General features: G+C 54.9%; 2 protein-coding genes across 2 annotated transcripts; both read right to left on the bottom strand.

The window, feature by feature from the left end:
* Positions 1–654: 654 nt before the first annotated feature.
* Positions 655–5,068, bottom strand: E2F1 (E2F transcription factor 1). Its single transcript, XM_079322023.1, has 7 exons — positions 4,570–5,068; positions 3,894–3,984; positions 3,111–3,330; positions 2,624–2,776; positions 2,393–2,507; positions 2,084–2,288; positions 655–1,895 (listed from the first exon to the last, which is right to left on the bottom strand). Exons 1-7 carry the CDS (start codon positions 4,762–4,764, stop codon positions 1,639–1,641), a joined length of 1,236 nt encoding a protein of 411 aa, XP_079178149.1. The 5' UTR covers positions 4,765–5,068; the 3' UTR covers positions 655–1,638.
* A 5,213-nt stretch (positions 5,069–10,281) lies between these two features.
* On the bottom strand, positions 10,282–16,832 carry PXMP4 (peroxisomal membrane protein 4). The gene is made up of 4 exons (XM_079322034.1): positions 16,671–16,832; positions 15,761–15,823; positions 15,012–15,210; positions 10,282–14,119 (listed from the first exon to the last, which is right to left on the bottom strand). The coding sequence occupies exons 1-4, from the start codon at positions 16,799–16,801 to the stop codon at positions 13,856–13,858; spliced, it is 657 nt and encodes a 218-aa protein (XP_079178160.1). The 5' UTR covers positions 16,802–16,832; the 3' UTR covers positions 10,282–13,855.
* Between the last annotated feature and the right edge of the window lie 98 nt (positions 16,833–16,930).

Genomic DNA, 16,930 nt, shown 5'->3' with positions numbered 1-16,930 from the left:
ATAGCTGCCACTGTGGCAGTAGCCATGACCCTGCTGAGCCCCATCCCGGCTGCTGGGGAGTCCCTGGCAGCCCCCAGCACCCCTCCCTGGGGGTCCCCAGTGTCCCCCAGCCCTGCTGTGCTGCAGAGGGAATCAGGGCACACAGGGTCAGGGCTGTTGCTGGCAGACAGCGTGTCCCCAGCAAGCAAGGACACAGGGACCTCCAGCTCTGGGCAGAAACTGCTGCCAGCAGGTGCAGCAGCAAGAGCTGGGGTGAGCAGGGAAAGCTGGAACTCAGGGGATGGAGTGGCTCCATGTGGGCCCCATGCTGCAGGCACAGACAGGAAAATGCTGCCCCAAAGCAGGGGGAAGGTGGGAATGGCACCAGGACAGACTGCTGAAAGGAAAGCAAACCCCATCCAAATCCATCATCCCATCCTCCTGCAGCACAGCCTCTTTGGAGGAGCAGGGAGAGCAGGAGCAGGCCCAGATCCCCCCTGTGTGGGACCAAGGGCTGAAGCAGCTCTTGCAGCCCCAGGTACAGACATACCTGGTCATGTATTTCAAGTTCAAAGTGGAAAACAAACCACAAAATAACCCCAAACCTTTTGGTTTCCCAGCTGAGGTCCCCAGCACCCCTCACACCCCCCTCAGGCACCTGAACACAGCCAAAGGGCAGAGTCAGTAGAAACCTTTATTAAACACAAAGCTCAGAGGAACACAAGCTTGTTAAATGGCAGTAAAAGTGAAAGTGCGTCTCCAGCTCGGCCCAGGGGGACCCCAGGACCCCCCTCCCCTCCTCTCCCAGCCCCAGTGGCCCAGGGATGGGGAGCCAGAGCCAAAAGGCTGCACAGGGAGGGGAAGGAAAGCCTGGAGACAGCGTTGGGTGCTCAGCTGCAGAGACACTCCCCTGGACACCTCTGTGTCCCTGGAGGGGACACACACCCGGTCCCAGGGCCACCAGCCCCACCCAGCCCCACCCCTGCTCCCACCTGCCACAGCCATGGCCCTGCCAGCTCTGTTCTGGACACAAGCAAAGCCAGATGTGCTGGTGAGACCCTGGTGGCACCTTGTGTGTCCCACCAGCACCAGCACTGTCCTCCTGCTCCCTCCATGTCCTGGGAGAGCTCCACACGCCATAAATAATAAATAAATACCCCACACTCAGCCAGGCTGTGGGCAGCCCCCATGCCCAGCACCCCCCACATCTCTACCACTCCCTCCCAGCACAACAAAAACTCTCAGCACCCCCACTCTGCTGTACAGCCCCCCCGCAAACCCCCATGGAAATGAAACGCTGTCCCCAGGGGACAATAATAAATTAATCAAATCCTTAATCTATACACAGGACTGCTTAAAGCTCTGGAATGGGCTCCTGGGGGACAGTGGCTCTGCCCTGGGCAGTTCCCCCTGATCAGGGCCCTGTGGGGGGGTCCTCTGAGATGGGACCCCCACCCTGGCATCCTCCTTGTGGGGCTGGAGCTGGGGATGCCACTGGCCCCCGCCGGGCTGGGGGGGCTGGAGGGATAAAGAGAAAATATTGCAAAAAGGGATGGGGGAGGAACAGTGGGTGCTGGAGCCAGAGGAGCTGCCCTGCCCACCCTGCCAGGGCTGCCCCCTCCCCTGGCAGCTCCCCCAAGCACCTGGGTGGGCACAGCTTCAGAAGTCCAAGGGGGTGAAGTCCCCAAAGTTGCAGTCGAAGAGCTCGCTGATGCCCTCGCCCTCCTCCAGCCCAAAGTGATAGTCCTGCGCCTGTGGCGGCGACAGGTTGATGAACTCATCGGCCAAGAAGCCTGCCAAGTCCTCCTCCCTGCTCTGCTGCTCCAGCAGCATGTCCATGGAGGCCAGTGGAGACAGGCTCTCCTCCTCCTCCGGGCTCTTGCTGGGCAGTGTGCTTGGCCCTGGCAGCAGCGCTTCTGTGGGGATGGAAAGCAGCTGTAAATCCCACAATGCTCCAAATAAACCCCTGAAAGCTTTTCTAGTTATGGACTTCCTGCCTTCCCACCTCCCCTCCTTGCTGAGCAGCAGCCCAGCTCTTTGCTCAAGCCAGCAGCAGAGGGGCTGATGAGAGGCACTGTGACATCCCTGGTGTCCCCAGCCCCACCTTGCTCTCCGGGCAGCAGCGGCATGTTCACGTCCTGGGCAGGATGCAGGAGCAGGGAGGCTCTAGGTTGGGACTGGCTGGGAGAAGAGTCCTCTGCAGGGGCTTTGAAGGGGCTCTTGACAGGGCTGCAGACCCCTGAGCTGTCCTCAGGACAGAGGAACACATCGATGGGGCCCTGAGTGCTTCGCACGGACACCTGGAATGCCTGGGGAAGGGGACGGGAGTGAGACGGGGCAGCACAAGGATGCCCAGGGAGCACCAGGCTGCCCAGGGAGGGCAGAGCAGGAGCACAGTGTGCCCCCAGCTCACCTCTGCCGGGTCTGAGACCTGCAGCTGGGTCTCTGGGGGGGCTTTGATAACCATCACCATTTGCTCCGCGGGGTCCACGATGCTGCGGAGGTCCTGGCAGGTCACATAGGCTGCGGTGGGGTGGGTCAAGGAAGGGACACGGGGATGTGGGCTGGGCAACGCCCTGCCTGGGACACCGGGGCTCAACCACAGCCACCACCCAGCCAGCCCCGCCCCAGAACCAAAGGATATTGCTGGTTGGCGGGGTCCTCGGTGAGCAGGCGCAGCTGCACCGTGCACATCTGGATGAGGTCATCCAGCTGCCGCTCGGCCGCCTGCAGCTCCCGCAGCTCCTTCTCCAGCAGCCGGTGCCGGCCGGGCGCTCCCACGGCGGCCTGGCTGCCCCTGGGGAGCACCATGGCCATCAGCAGCCAACCCCCACAGCTTCCTGTGCCCCACCGGGGCCAGGCCACTTCCCACCCCGCAGCCAGGCAGCCAGCCCTGCAGGAATTTTGCAGCAGACCACTCCCCAAAGCTGGATGCAGCCCGGAGCCCCAGGGGGTGATACCAACACTGGCCATGAGCCTCATGCCATTGAGCACAGCCCTCCCCACAGGGGCCACCACTTAGCCTGCAGCAGAAGCTCTGGTGACCCTGCTCTGAAATTCTCCACCCAAGTAAGAACTTCCCCCAACCCCAGGGAACAGCCAGGCACAGCCCCATGAGCCAGGGGACATACAGCCACTGGATGTGGTTCTTGGACTTCTTGGTGATGAGCTGTATGCCTTCCAGGACATTGGTGATGTCGTAGATGCGTCTCTTCTGCACCTTCAGGACCTCGGCCGCCCAGTTGAGATCCACCACACCATCTGGGGACTGGCTCAGCAGCTCCAGGAAGCGCTTGGTGGTGAGGTTCAGGGAGGTTTCATAGCGGGACTTCTCTCCAGGAGACTTTGCCCCTGCCAGGTGTGGAGGACAAGTGTCATTTAGTCACAAGGGAAACCCAGAGCTGAAGCTGAAAGGTCACAAAACTGCCACACTTGCAGGTGGCTTGTGGACTAGTGACCAGGACTAGCACCCCAAATGCAATCTGTTTTCTCAGGGCAATGGGGTGGTCTGCCCAATCCCCCTGTAGGAAGGGTGTTGCAGGACCTGGCACAGGCTGTAACACCTGTGCTCTGTTGTAACCACAACTGTGACTGAGACACCGAGTGCCAGGCAGACTCAGGGGGGAGACAACAGCGGGTGCACCTGGGACACTGCAGTGACACCATGCTGGCACCGACAGCTCCATCCCACAGGGAGGGACAGAGCCAGGGTGGTGCCCAGCAGACGGACAGGACAACCATGCCACCAGCACAGGGCATGGCAGTAAGTGCAGAGTGGACAGAAGAGCCCATCCAGACCAACACAAAGGGACTGGAAGAACCCACCAGGGGTGAGCCTGAAAGCACAGTGGGGCTGCTGGAGCTCTGCTCTGAGCTGGGCTAGCAAGGGGGGCCAGGGGGAGTGGAGCTGATACCTTTAGCAGGGTTCCTGGCCTTGCCCCGGCTCACTGGCAAACTCTCAGCTATATACTGGTGGTCCGTCTCCAAGTTCAGCTTCCTCTTCACCTGCAAGGGATGGGGTCAGCAGGGGAACAGCCACCCCAGGGCTCCCCTGCTGATGGAAGGAGTTGACAGGAGCTGTCACACACACGGCAGGGATGGGGGCTGTGCCAGCCGCGGGGGCCCTGCGGGGAGCGCCCCAAAGCCGGCGTGGGCCGTGGGTGGGGGGGCAAAGCAGGGCCCGGCGCCCGGCCTGCGGCTTCCGGAGCGGCGGCGGGGCAGGGCCGGCCCGGCAGGTGCTGCGTGGCACGGCCCGGCCGTACCGCCTGGCACAGCCGGGGCACCGGGCACGGGCTGACACGGCACGGCATATGGCACGGCAGCCAGCCGTACGGCCCGCTATGGAACCGGGTTCGGACCGGAGCACCGTCCGCTATACAGCCCGGCTCGCTACACAGCACGGCCCGGTGTCCAGCCGGGCCCATTGTACAGCCCGGCTCGGTGTAACCCGGTCGGGTATACGGCCCGGTCGGTACACGGTCGGTTCGACGAGGCCCAACACTGCACAGCCCGGAACGCAGCCCGGCCCCGCCGGTCCCCGGAGCCCCCGCCCGGCCCCCGCCCCCTCCCCGTCCCACTCGCGGGGGTTACCGGCGGGCGGCCCAGCGCGGGCCGTCTGGGCGCGGCTCCGGGGCGGGCGGGCTGCGGCGTGGCGAAGAGCAGGAGGTCGGTATCGGGGTGGCCGCCGCCCGCGGTCTCCTCGGCGGCGGCGGAGACGATCAGGAGGTGCGGGGAGGCGCTGCCCAGCAGCGCCGCCAGCCCCGCCGCGCCGCCCGCCGCCGCCATGGCTCACATGGCAGCCGGTGCCGCCGGAGCGGCGGGCGGCGCGGCGCGCAGGGTGCGGACGGGGGCGCGGCCCATGGCGGGCGCGGGGCCGCTGCGTTCCAGCTCCGGCTCCGCTCGGCTCCGCTCCGCGCCCGCCGCCGGATTGTTCGGCGCGCCGGCCCGCGCGCCTTTGCGCGCCAAATCCTTTTTGCCGCGAAAAGCGGCGCGAGCCGCCCCGCCACCCGCCCATTGGCTGCGCCCGCCGCGGCGGGGAGGCGAGGGCGCGCTGCCATTGGCCGCGGCGCGCGGGGCGGCGGGCGGCGCCGCGCGGCCATTGGCGGCCGGGGGACGCGCTGACAGGCGGCCAATCAGCGGCGCCGCGCCGGGGCGGCGGCCAATGGCAGCGCCGCTCGGGGACGCGGCGGGGGCGCCGCGTGGGTGCGGCGCGCGCTGCCTGTGCCCCCTCCGGGGGTGTCCCCACCCGTGTTTTTGTTTGTGTCTCCCATGGGGGTTTCTCCTCCCGTGTCCCTCGTATCCCCCGTGAGGGTGTACCCTCCCTTGTCCCTGCTTGTGTCTCCCATGGGGGTGTCCCCCTTCTGTGTGCTGCCGCGGATTCCTCGCTCCTAACCGGCCCCAGCTCCCGGTTTGCCCACGCGTGGGGATTTTAAGCCTCAGGCAGTAGCCGGTCCCGGGCGGGCTCAGCCCCGCCGGGGTGATGGGCTGCGGGCGCGGCTGCTCCCCGCTCCGGATGGCCCGCGAGGACAGCGGCACGCACCCACGAGCAAAGTTCATGTCGCTCCCCTGCCGTGCGGACTTTGCCCAGCCACGGGTGTCACTGGTGGGGAAGAGGCTGGCTTTGGGCTCTGCGGGGTGTGCTAGGCTGCCCCCCGTGTGTTCCCCTTTGCGGGGGTGACAGCACCCCCAGCCTGGCCCAGGCCCGTGGCACGCCCCGCAGCAATGCCTTCGGGCATCAGTAGCCGCTCAGCTGTGCTGGGGCAGGAGCTCTCCTGTACTGCGGGCCTAGGCGTCTGCAGGACTTTTGTCTAGAAGTGTTGGAGCAATGGAGCGATCAGTTCAGGGTTGTCCATCTCCCTTGTTCAAAGCAGCCCCGACACCACGAACGAGGCTGTCGGGCAAGTCTGGAGGCATCAGGCTCAGATGCTGCTCCGGGGGTCCAGTGCACACGGAGGAACTGGGATGCTGCAATCTGCTCCATCCGTTCGGCGGATGATTCACGGCATTCTGTGTTTCCAAACACCAAACAGCTGCGGATCTCGGCAGCTCCTTCCGGATTGCCTGATAACCCCTTACAGGGCAGAGGAAAAGCTCTGCCGGGAGCCCAACCTGCCCTTGACCGTGCCAGGCGCTATCTCCGCCCGTGGGACTGTGTGGGTGGTGAGAGGCAGGGACACAGGGACGGCAGCCGGAGCCGGGAGTGGCCCCATATGCTGAGAGAGATGGGAGTCCACTCACAAGACACGAGGCACGGGACAGGCAGCTCCCAGCACCAGTATCTCCTGCCTGCAGGACACTGATAACCTCCTGCTGCATGAGGAAGCAAAATTAAAGAGGAAAAAAGTACATCCTGCTAATAAAAAAACCCCAAAACTAAAGAAGCATTTAAAGATCAGGCCTTTTGCAGGGCCCAGATGTGGGGAAGCTCATGAGGAAAGTGTGGAGCAGGGTCTGACCCAGGCACCCAAACCCCCGCTGAGCAGAGGGTTTCACCCCTCTGTGCCCCCCCATGAGCTGCCCCACGTGTCCCCAGAGGTCGGTGGTTAAGCACTGTGGCCCCAGCCCCTGGTGCTGCCAAGGCAGGGCTGTGAGCCAGCGCTGGCTCCTGCCCCAGCCCCGCTGCCAACCCTGACCTGCCCGGGATGCAGGAGATGGGCTGTTCTTCCCAGCAGTGCGTGGGATGCAGGAGGCATTTGCAGGGATGAGTTAACTCCTCTGCTGCGGAGCAGATCCGGACATGCAGTGCCCCTGTGCTGGCCTAACAGGTTTCTGGCTTTAAAGGATTTTATGCTGGATACTTTGGCAGTGGCTGCAATTCCCCTGGGAACAGCCAACAGGGAGCAGAGCCGGGATTTCCCTGGATCCCTCCATCCTTAAATACAGCAGTAACATGGTGCATGTCCGTGACCAATCAAATCAACTTGCTGTGCCTCATTTCTTCATCAGCAGAGAGCAAATAGAGACGCTGCCTTGCTTAAAGGAAATTAATACAGCTAATTAACACTTGGCCCTTCTAATATTGCAGACCCCACTCTCCAGAGCCCTTCCACTGCAATATCATCATTACTGCGAAGCATAAGCAACAGTTAGACCAGATGTTTGCACACAGTTAATGCTTCTTCCATCTGGGGAGGGGGAAAAGGCAACCCCAGCAGCCGGGCGGGAGCGCATGGCTGGCGGTGCTCGGCCCATCCCTGGGGAGCCTCAGCCCGGCGCTTCCTGGGATGAGGCCGGGTTTGGGACACAGCTGCTGCACCAGCTGCTCCCGCTCGGCTCACAAAGGCTGGCTTCACCCCTCCCCTAATTCATGCGGCAGCTTTTCGGGGGGAGCAGGCTCTGCCCCCTCTCCCGGGCTTCTCCGAGGCTTTGAGCGCCGGCAGCGCGAAAAGGGGCGGCTGTGGAGACAAATGAAAGGCAATCGCTGCTGGGAGAAGGGCGGGCAGGGGCTTTCCTTGCATGTGGATGAGGGGAAGCAGATGAATCCCGTCTCCCGCACAGCTGCAGCCTCCCCCCGGCCCGGCAGCCCTGCTAGGGGTGCAGACGTGCTCCCAAGATTAGCTGTGTGGCAGGTGCTGCTCCCTGATAAAGCCCTGTCTGCACGGCCCCGCACTGTCCTGGACACCATCAGGGAGGCTGGAAAGTTCAGACACTTTATACCCCAGCTGTCGCTGCGTTTAGGTGGGTTTGGCAGTGCTGGACTCAGGGTAAGCAGTGTCTGCTGGGAAAAGGCTGCAGGTGGAGCCAGAGCTTGGTACCTGTGCTGGAAAATCAGCTGGCAGCAGGAGCAGGGTGGGAGCAGAGCTGGCAGGGTGCAAAGCTGCACCTCTCAGGGTGCTCAGGTAAGAGGAGCACATTCACTGTCCCTGCCATGGCAGTGGGTCCTGCCTCCAGCAGCTCCCACACGGAGTGTGCTGTGCTGTCACATGGAATGTGCACAGGCCATGAAGGGGAGCAGGACTTTCCTGGGCTCTCCTGCCAGTGCCCCCATTGCCAGTTCACAGATTTGTGCACAAGATGGTGAGTTGCCCGTGTGGCACAATCTTCCTGGGGTGAGAACAGGCAGCTGGGGAACAGCCCAGACCCCCCCAGTTCTGCTGCCCTGACCCCACAGCCCCTTGTCTCTGTTGTTCTGTGCAAACCAAATCCCTTTTCTGAAAGCACAAACTGAGTGTCTAAAGCTGGCCAGTGGCAAAAGGGGGCAGCCCTTTGTCTCCTCTCAGATCCCAAAAGCCAGGCAGTGCCTGTTCCCTTGCATCTCTTACAGAGAGGACACAGCCCTTCTTCTCACAGGACACCAGGTCAGCTCCTCTTTTGGATGCTGGGCACAAGACTCAGCAGTGAGATCTCCTCCTCTCCTGTGGTGGCATCTGTTTTTAAAGCTCACACACATCCTGCAGTGTCTCTCAGTGGAGGTGATGGGCATAGAGCCTGCTCTCCTCCTGCTCTGCTCTTCTCACCCAGCCAGGGCAGCCCTGTCTCATCCTGAGCCAAAGCACCACAAACACTGAAAGCCACTCCATTGCACAAGGCTCTTCCATTTCTTTCACTCAAACCCTGTGGAAGAATGGAGAGGCTGAAGTGTTTCTGGGGAGCCTGGGGGTTACTGAGGAGTGATTTGGGAATATGCCAGGCTCTAGCTTCTACCTCTCCTTAGTGTCTCCAGCCAGTCCAGGGTCACTTCCCAGCACTCTGAGCATGGTCACGGGCACTGAGAACCCAAAATGTAGCAGAGGTGTTGGAACACACTTGCTTTTGTCAGAACAAAACCTACAGGTCACCCAGAGCTTCACCTGGGGCAGAACAAGGGCTCAGGCAGACACTGTGAGGAAAAAAACACATAAAGGTAGGGCTGGCATCAGTTTGGAGGTGCTAATTTGGCTTCTCATGGGCCCAGGCTGGACACTCCAATATTCCAACAGCTACAAAACTGGAGGTTTGGTGTTACAGACACTCAGCAATTGCTTCATTTTCACTACCACAGCAGTCACACACAGCACATTCCCTCAACTTTTAGCTTGGAAGAGGCAGCAAAACCATCCACAGACATCCTCATTTTCTCTATTTGTCATGTTTAAAAGAAAAAAAAAGGGTGTCAGCTATGCCAATTTGTTTCTGCAGCTGGCATCCTTACCCCTGCAGGAATTAAATCTGATGGTGGTGTCAAAGCAGCACTGGTTGTTGTTTCCAAGCTGGCAACACAGAGCCCAAGCCATGCCAAACTGCACCTTGTGCATGGCTTCCCTACATCCAGGACTACAGACATGCAATAATCAAGTATTGCTTTGTAGATTTTAGTTTAAAAATCATGACAGTATAAAAAGACAAAAATTAGGATTTTTATTTTTAGAGAAAGCACAGTATTGTCATATTCAAAGAGTGATTATACAGAAATAATGACCACAATAAGGCAATTTGTAGTGGACAGAGCTACATCAACAATCCCCTGCCCTCACTTTTTTTTTTATTTTAAACCCAAAACCCAAGATATTTTCTACAAGCATTCTGATCAGTGTCACATAAGTTACCTGAGTTTATGTTCTTTATTCTATGCTGTCAGAAAATCACGGCCTGGATTAACGCAACAGTTATGAATATAAAATACATATCAAAAAGAGAGGTAATAATACCTGCATTATAGAACTTTTATTTTGTTTTTCTCCCTCCTCATCACCAGAGACATGAAATTCTTCTAAGTAAAGAAAAAATTTACCTCCTCCACCCATCTGGTAGGAACACACAGGTTGAAAACTCAAGATTAACACCCCAAAAATATTAACAGTGGCAGGCAGACATGACACCTTATTTCCCCTCCTCCCTTATCTTTTAGGTTTCAAAAGCAGCATCAGAAAACACATTCTGCTTCAGGCTGGCATGAGCCAGGGAGACAAACACAACCTGACAAACAGGAGCAGTGCACAGCTCGGGGTATTATCCAAAGGTCACCTTTGTGCTGATGCAGGGAAAACGAGGTGGAGTCCCAGCAGCTTCTCCTGGTGAGGGATCTGCACAGGGTTCTGCCTGCAGCAGCACCAGGCAGCCATGCAGAGCTCACTCTGCACAGGGAGGCCCTGCTTGTGTCTCTGCCCTCCCACCACACACCCTGCTCGGTGTGTGACCTACTCCAGCAGGGCAGAAAAGTCTCACAGCAACAACAGCAAAGCTTCTCTGCAGCCTCCCACCCTGCAACAGGTGCCCAGGGCAGCTGTGCCTGCTCCATCCCTGGGCCAGGCTGGGGCTGGGAGCCTCCTGGGATACAGGAAGGTGTCCCTGCCCTTGGCAGGGGATGGGATGGTTTTTTTAAGGTCCCATCCAACTAAACCACCCCACAATTCTATGATAAATGGGCCAGTTCTCTGGTTATTGCACAGACACAGGGATGGTGGCCAGGACAAATCCCACTGTCCCATTCCAGACACAGGGTCACACCTCCCTGCTCCTCCAGCCCTCCTCTGCAGCACTGAATGGCCAAACACAGGTTTTGCTTTCTCCTTCAGTGCCAACATCAAACACAGCCCAGAAAACCTTCCCTAACCCAAATGTCAGGCAGCTGTCTCATTTTCACCTTTGTTAAATAATGCAACTGTCCCGGAAAGGGTTCTCCAGCCATCCCCAGAGCCAGCCCCAGCACACAAGCTGTCCTCCAAAGGGAAGAGAAGCACAGTGGGTATGCCAGGGCAGCAGGCAGCAGCAGTAAATAACCATGAGCCTGCTTTGTTCCTTCATAAAATAAATGATTAATAGCCCAGGATAGTCAGTCTGCTTGAAAAGCTCAGGATTGCTGAAAACTTTTGATCAGTTTGGTTTCATTAACCTTTAAAACTGCCTCTAAGAGAGGTTTAAAATCTGAGGGGCAAGCATCATTTTAAACACTTGTTTTATCCAGTGTGCCTTGCTTTTGACAAACTGAGCTAAGATTGAGACACTCTGCTCCTCTTTAGAAACACTCAGCATCAGTCAGGTGTCAAGGGAGAAACAAGGGAAAATAAAAGTTGCTGTAGGCAAACATCCCCATGCTCATCTTAAAATTCAAAACCAGTAGGGGTTGGAGGGAGAAAATGGCCCTTCTTTGTGATCCTTGAGCACTTGGCCATACGCAGGTGGCTTCCCAACTGTCTCTTTATTTCTTTTGCTTTTAATGCTAATAAAAAGGGAACCCAAACAGGGCCCTCCATTCCCTACACAAAGCCCTGGGGGAGGGCAGGGAGTGTCACTTACATATCCCAAAAGTCTGCCTCAGACAAATTACTTCTAGTTCACTTCCCTACTACACGGCTGCATTGTTCCAACACCTTGGCAGCAGAAGGGGCTCATCCCCAGCTATCTGGTCCCAGGGACAGCCATGGGGGCTGATGTCATTAAGGAGCTGTCCCAATTACTTCCCTGGGGAAAGCAGTGACTTGCAGCTTAACGTCCTGCCCCAGCACAGCAGGAAAACCAACTGCCAGCAATGCCCAAAGCTGTGCTCCCAGGAGGAGCTGGGCTTCCAGGGATGGCAGCTGCCTCCTGGGGCTCCTCTACAGATGGCTGGGGGCTAGGGCATGCTTGCCTGAGAAAGGGAGAGATTCCCCAAAGAAAAAGGGCCTTTTGAACCAAGGAGAAGTCATGCTCACTGCTGCCAGGCTGACTGCAGACACTGCTTTTTGGCTGGGATTTATTTTCTAGAGAGGGCAGAGTGCAGTGTGAAAAGGTCAGGGAGGGCCACTTGTCCTGCTCATGGACACTGAAGTGCATCACCAGCAGCCACAGCACTACAATTCCCAGCAGAGGAAGATTATTCCACCTCCAAGGGAACCACAAGCTCAAGAGAAAGAAACACAAATTAACAGACCAAAACTTTCTCAGAGACACCCAGCTTGCTGCACTAATTACACATGGCCAAGGATTTGTGAGTTTAATAGTTTTAGGGAGCAATTCCCAAGGCACAGCTGTCAGCTTTCTGAAATCCCATCCAAGCTTGTAGGAATTTAGTAATTTTAGCAGAATACCAATGCTCTTACTTGGAAAAATATTGAGGCTTCTGACAGAAAAAACCATGTGATGCTTCAAATACCCAGCAGTGGTGGAAATGAAGATGTTTATAAAGGAATCAGATCTCACCTGTAGCTTCAGTTTTTCTGTATTGAATCTTTATGCTTCTGTATACAGAGAAAAATATTTAACTAAAATTAAAAAAGAAAAATTCTTAATTTTACAGCTTTCATGGGGTCTGATGGATATTCCAATTCAATTATTCAATCCAGACTGTAACAGCAGTTAATTAGAAGTTAGCAATGAAATTAGAAAAGTTATTATGACAAAGAAGTATCTTGGGTTTTGGGCAGCATGTACATTATGGATTTGCATGGACAGAGGGAAGTGAAAAAATAAAGAGCAAAGCAGCACTCTGAATATGAGCAACAGTAATAAAGGAGTTTAGGAGGACAAGGAAAAATGACTTAAGAAATTGAGAAGTTTTTTTCTACTCAGAAGCTTCCTGAAGTTAAATGTACCATTTCAGCTGTACCATTGAATAGGAGAAATTGCCAGAGCCTGGAGGGTAAAGAGTTCAAAAGATTGCAGAGAGAGCATCAGCAGGATTATGAAATTACATGGGCAGGTCAGGGAAAAGCAGGTGAATACAAGGGAAGTGAACCAAATAGTCCCAACTGAGCCAAAAGGAAACAGGGAACCTCATGACTCTCTTGGAAAAATCACCACATCAAACCAGTGTGGCAGGAATTATTTCATGCACATCACTGAGTGAACTGTGTAGTGTTGTATGGCAAGTGAGTGCCTTGCACTATTAGGAATTTGAATTTATTAATTGATTAATTAAACCAGTTTTTATGCTTTCTCAGCTATCTAGTCAGTCTTCTGGCACAGCTCAGGGCATGCTGCACTATCCTGGAGCTCAGAAGAGTGTTTTTGCAAGGAAGATAATTAATAAATTAATTCATGGCCCCCTGCACAAACTACAGGTACAAAATCAGATTCAAATCTGGTTAGTGCCTACATGTGCCACTGCTGTGGAGGGCAGATTCTGGACCTGAGAAACCCTTGTCATGCTCCACCAGATTAAAAATGCTTGGTAAATGCTGCTCCCTTGGACACACAAAATCCCCAGTGTGGGATCCAAGGCCTGGTTGTAGAGGAGCCCAAGTTGTGTAACTGTTTATGCTATTTAGTTCAAGCAGCTTTTAAAAGCTTTACCAACAAATTTAAAATAATTACAGGTTATTCATTAGTGCACTCTGCAGAGGCCCAGATTCAGCCCAAGTGCAGGAAAGAAACCAAGCAAAAATAGTCATTCCAAGCCTGATTTACCAAGCACAAGGCAATCCTACCAGTTCTACATTTTACTGTCTCCCTGAGGGAAAACTGCAGAGGAACTCTCTCAAGGAGCACACAGCTGTCCTTGTAACAGTTTAAACAGGATTTCCAGCCATCCACAGCAATGAAGAAATGATGGCCCTGCTTTCAGAGCTCAGCAGGTCCCCCACTCCTTCACCCTCCATCACACCGCAGTGAGCACAGCAGCACAGAAAAAATAACTCCTAAACATTCAGATGAGCCATAGAACATGTCTTCACACTCTCCACTTAGTGTCAGGCTGTCATTTTATAAATATATTTAAGTTTTTAAAGAACAAACCCCAACACCACACTTGTAGGGAAAATAAGGCCTCTTAAAAAAGACTGCAACAAGTTTCTGTGGGGTGTGTGCTTGCTCTAAAAGGAGCCAAAATACTGATCAGAACATTCTGGCCTGGAGATAAGAGCCGACTCTGCTTGACAGATGTTAATTTAAAAAAAATCACAGGTCAAGAGCAACAGAATAACCTTTTCCCTCAGCAGCTGGGCGGTGCTGTCCCATTCTGAGGTGATTTCGAGTGAAGCACCTACTTGCTGTCTGTCCTTTTGTTGTAAATGAAGAAGTCGGACAGGTCGTGCCACACCTCGCTGTCCTCGTACAGGTAGGTCATGGAGGACTGCAGGGAGGGCTGCAGAGTCTCCCTGTGGTATTCAAAGAGCCACAAGACTGTGCCCCACACCAGGGCAGCCACGAGAGGGAAGGGATCCTGCTTGGGCTGGGGGATGTAGCCCTTTTCCACAGCCAGCCGAGACAGGCCAAACAGGATCCGGGACAGCAGGTACATGATGATCTGCAGGAGCAAAAACCCAGAGCAGGGGTGAGCACCGAGCACAGCCAGCTCCAGGCATTCAGAAGTGACAATCCAGCCAGGAGGGGTGGCAACAGCTCCCCCACTTCAAAGCTAACAGGCTGTAATTTCCTCTACCAGCAGTCTGCAAAGCCACAGGTATTTGTGTCTCCTCAAAGTCCTGCTGCTCTGATTTAGCAATCACTTCATGCAACACTTCTGTGCAGTTGCACAAGTTCTGTCTTTGCCCAGCTCATGCCACCTCAGATGGTGCTAATGGAACAGACCCAGAGCAGTCCTGCCAAGCAGCTGTGAGCTCAGGAGTCTGGACACAGCCTAACACCAGCCTGAAGGCCTGGCTTAAGTCGAGCACTTTGGATTAATCTGCAGTTCTGTGTTTTACTCCTTGGTTTGTGACTGTGTGTTAACAACCAGCTTTAGATCAAACACCCCCTGAGCAGCTTTTGTCAGTTTAATCAGTTTAATTGCCAGTTGAGTTGTCAGTTTAACCAGTTTAGTTCAATGTAGCTCTAACTGATCAAGTTCTACACTCACAACACTTCAGGTAGAGTTTAACCCTGTGATGGCCAGACCAGGAACATACAGGTAGTGACCACAGCTCAGGTGACAGGTGGGATAACCCCACAGCTTTGTGTCACCTGCCTGCCTTCCTGTGCAGCTCTGGAGGCAAACCTGGGCTTCCAGCACTGCAACTGCCCACATTGCTCATGGAGACACAACCACAGCAGAGCAGCCAAAACAGCAATTTGTGCAGACAACATGATAAAAGAGCAATGCTCTGTGGTCAGAACTACCAGAAACAGGCACCACCAACCACTTCCTGGCACCCCTGTTTTTTTTCCTGGCCAGAGAAACTTTCAGCAAGTGCCTTTACCTGGCTGTTGATGGGATTGTTGTCACCAAACACCAGCCAGCCCCCAATGCAGGCTGCAAGGAAAGAATGAAATGGGATTTTTTTCCCCTGCAGCCGGGACTGTGCTGCCAGGAGCCCCTTGTAGGTGAACACGAAATAAGCCAAGTTCCTGGAATGAGCATACGTGGCCTGGGCAATGGATTTCAGCTTCTCCCTTAAACTGAGGGAAACAAACAGACAATTAGGAGAGCTAAAAGGCAGGACCCTGCACACACTCAGCCTGGTCACTGCATACCTGACCTACACTGATGGCTTGGGCATCCCAGGAATGTCTTGGGAAAGAGGAGAAATCCTCTCAGCTCTGGCTCACTCAACAAAACACAGCCCTACCTGGACTGTGAACTGTGTTTAATTTCTTCACTACTCACACAGCCCTTTTAAAGCTTTGATTTTTTTTTTTTTTCCTAAATGCAAACCTCTGGCACTCAGGGAAAGACACAATGTGCATTGCTATAGCCTGGGTTCCCATATTCAACCCAGGACAGAACCTTGCTGTTGGCACCTGCTAATTCCCCCTCTGTCCTCTGGTTCTCATCAACTATTCCATCAGTGATTGACTCCCTCAATTCTATATAGTTGTGTCTGCTTCACTATCAACCATGGCTCACACATCCCTCTGCTTTTTAAACCCTCTGGAAACATGAAAAATGGACAAGTGAGACAAAAATATTCTAAGCAGCAACACAGAAATGCAGAATTCGGGTTCATACCTTCCACTCTTGAACAGGAAAGTCATCACCAGGGCATGTGGGGCACGGATTTTGGCTCCATAACTGCAGAGGCAGACAGATATTTCATAGAGTTTGTTTTATACCATTAAATGACTGCATTTCTATTCTACTGTGATAATTGATAAAAGATTCGTGTTAATCATAAAAGTATTGGGGTTTGTATAAACCAGAATACTTAGGTCTGAAATGAAGCATGACACTAAAGAAAGAAAAATATGTGATTAAATCATTCTGTTTTACTAACAGTTTGCAAAACGAGGCTTTCACACAGCCCAGTAGATGCTGCAAAATCAGATTTTCTGTCTTTGTGTAATCAATTGCAGTCTGAGACCAGACTTCCTGACTTCTTATCTACCAAGACTGATGGTTTTCTATGGGACTTGACAAATTATCTAGAGACTCACATCGTCCAGCGATCCCACGGACCACCACTGCTTACCTGGCAAAATTATGATAGCAAAAAATAACAATTATTGATGACTACAAGGAAACCATGCTATAAAAGGCAGCTGCAAACCAAAGTTCGGTGGAATATGGAGTGGGCTGTGACCCCCACGTATTCCCAGCGCGCTGCTTGTTCTGTGTATATAAAATAAAGCAATCTAAATTTTGCTGAATATCGAGACTTTTGTTTTTCATTTACAACACTACTAACCGCATAGTAAAGGCTATTTAGCCAAATATCTATTACTTTTAAGCCAGCCCAGCAGCACATCAAACCGGAGGAGCCCAGTCGGAGCGCGGCAGGCCCGAAGGTGACCCCGATTCAGCTCGGACCCGCCAAGTGCAGGTGAAGGAGGCGGAATCGCCTCCCCCGCACCCCCGCCACAGACCCGCGGCCTTCCCCCCGCCGGGGGATGGAGCCCCGCCGCCCGGGCGCGGCACTCACACGGCGCCGTTGCGGAAGCCTTTGATGACGGCGAGCGCGGCGTGGTAGCGGCGCTGCTGCAGGAGCGCGTTGGCGGCGCGGAGCAGAGCGCGGAGCGAATCCCCGCCGCCAGCCATGGCCCCGCCGGCCATGGCACTCGCCGCTTCCGGGGTGCTGCCCCGCCCGCCGCGCCCATAGGCTCTCACTCCTGTCAATTACGGCTCCCGGCCCATAAGCGGCACCATCTCACTCTCTCATTGGTGCGGCGAGTCTGTGCTGCA

The sequence above is a fragment of the Erithacus rubecula genome (assembly GCF_903797595.1).
Source record: "Erithacus rubecula genome assembly, chromosome: 18".
NCBI lineage: Eukaryota > Metazoa > Chordata > Aves > Passeriformes > Muscicapidae > Erithacus > Erithacus rubecula.
The sequence above is the reverse complement of the archived record's forward strand: the minus strand, read 5'-3'. Positions and strand labels throughout refer to the sequence as shown.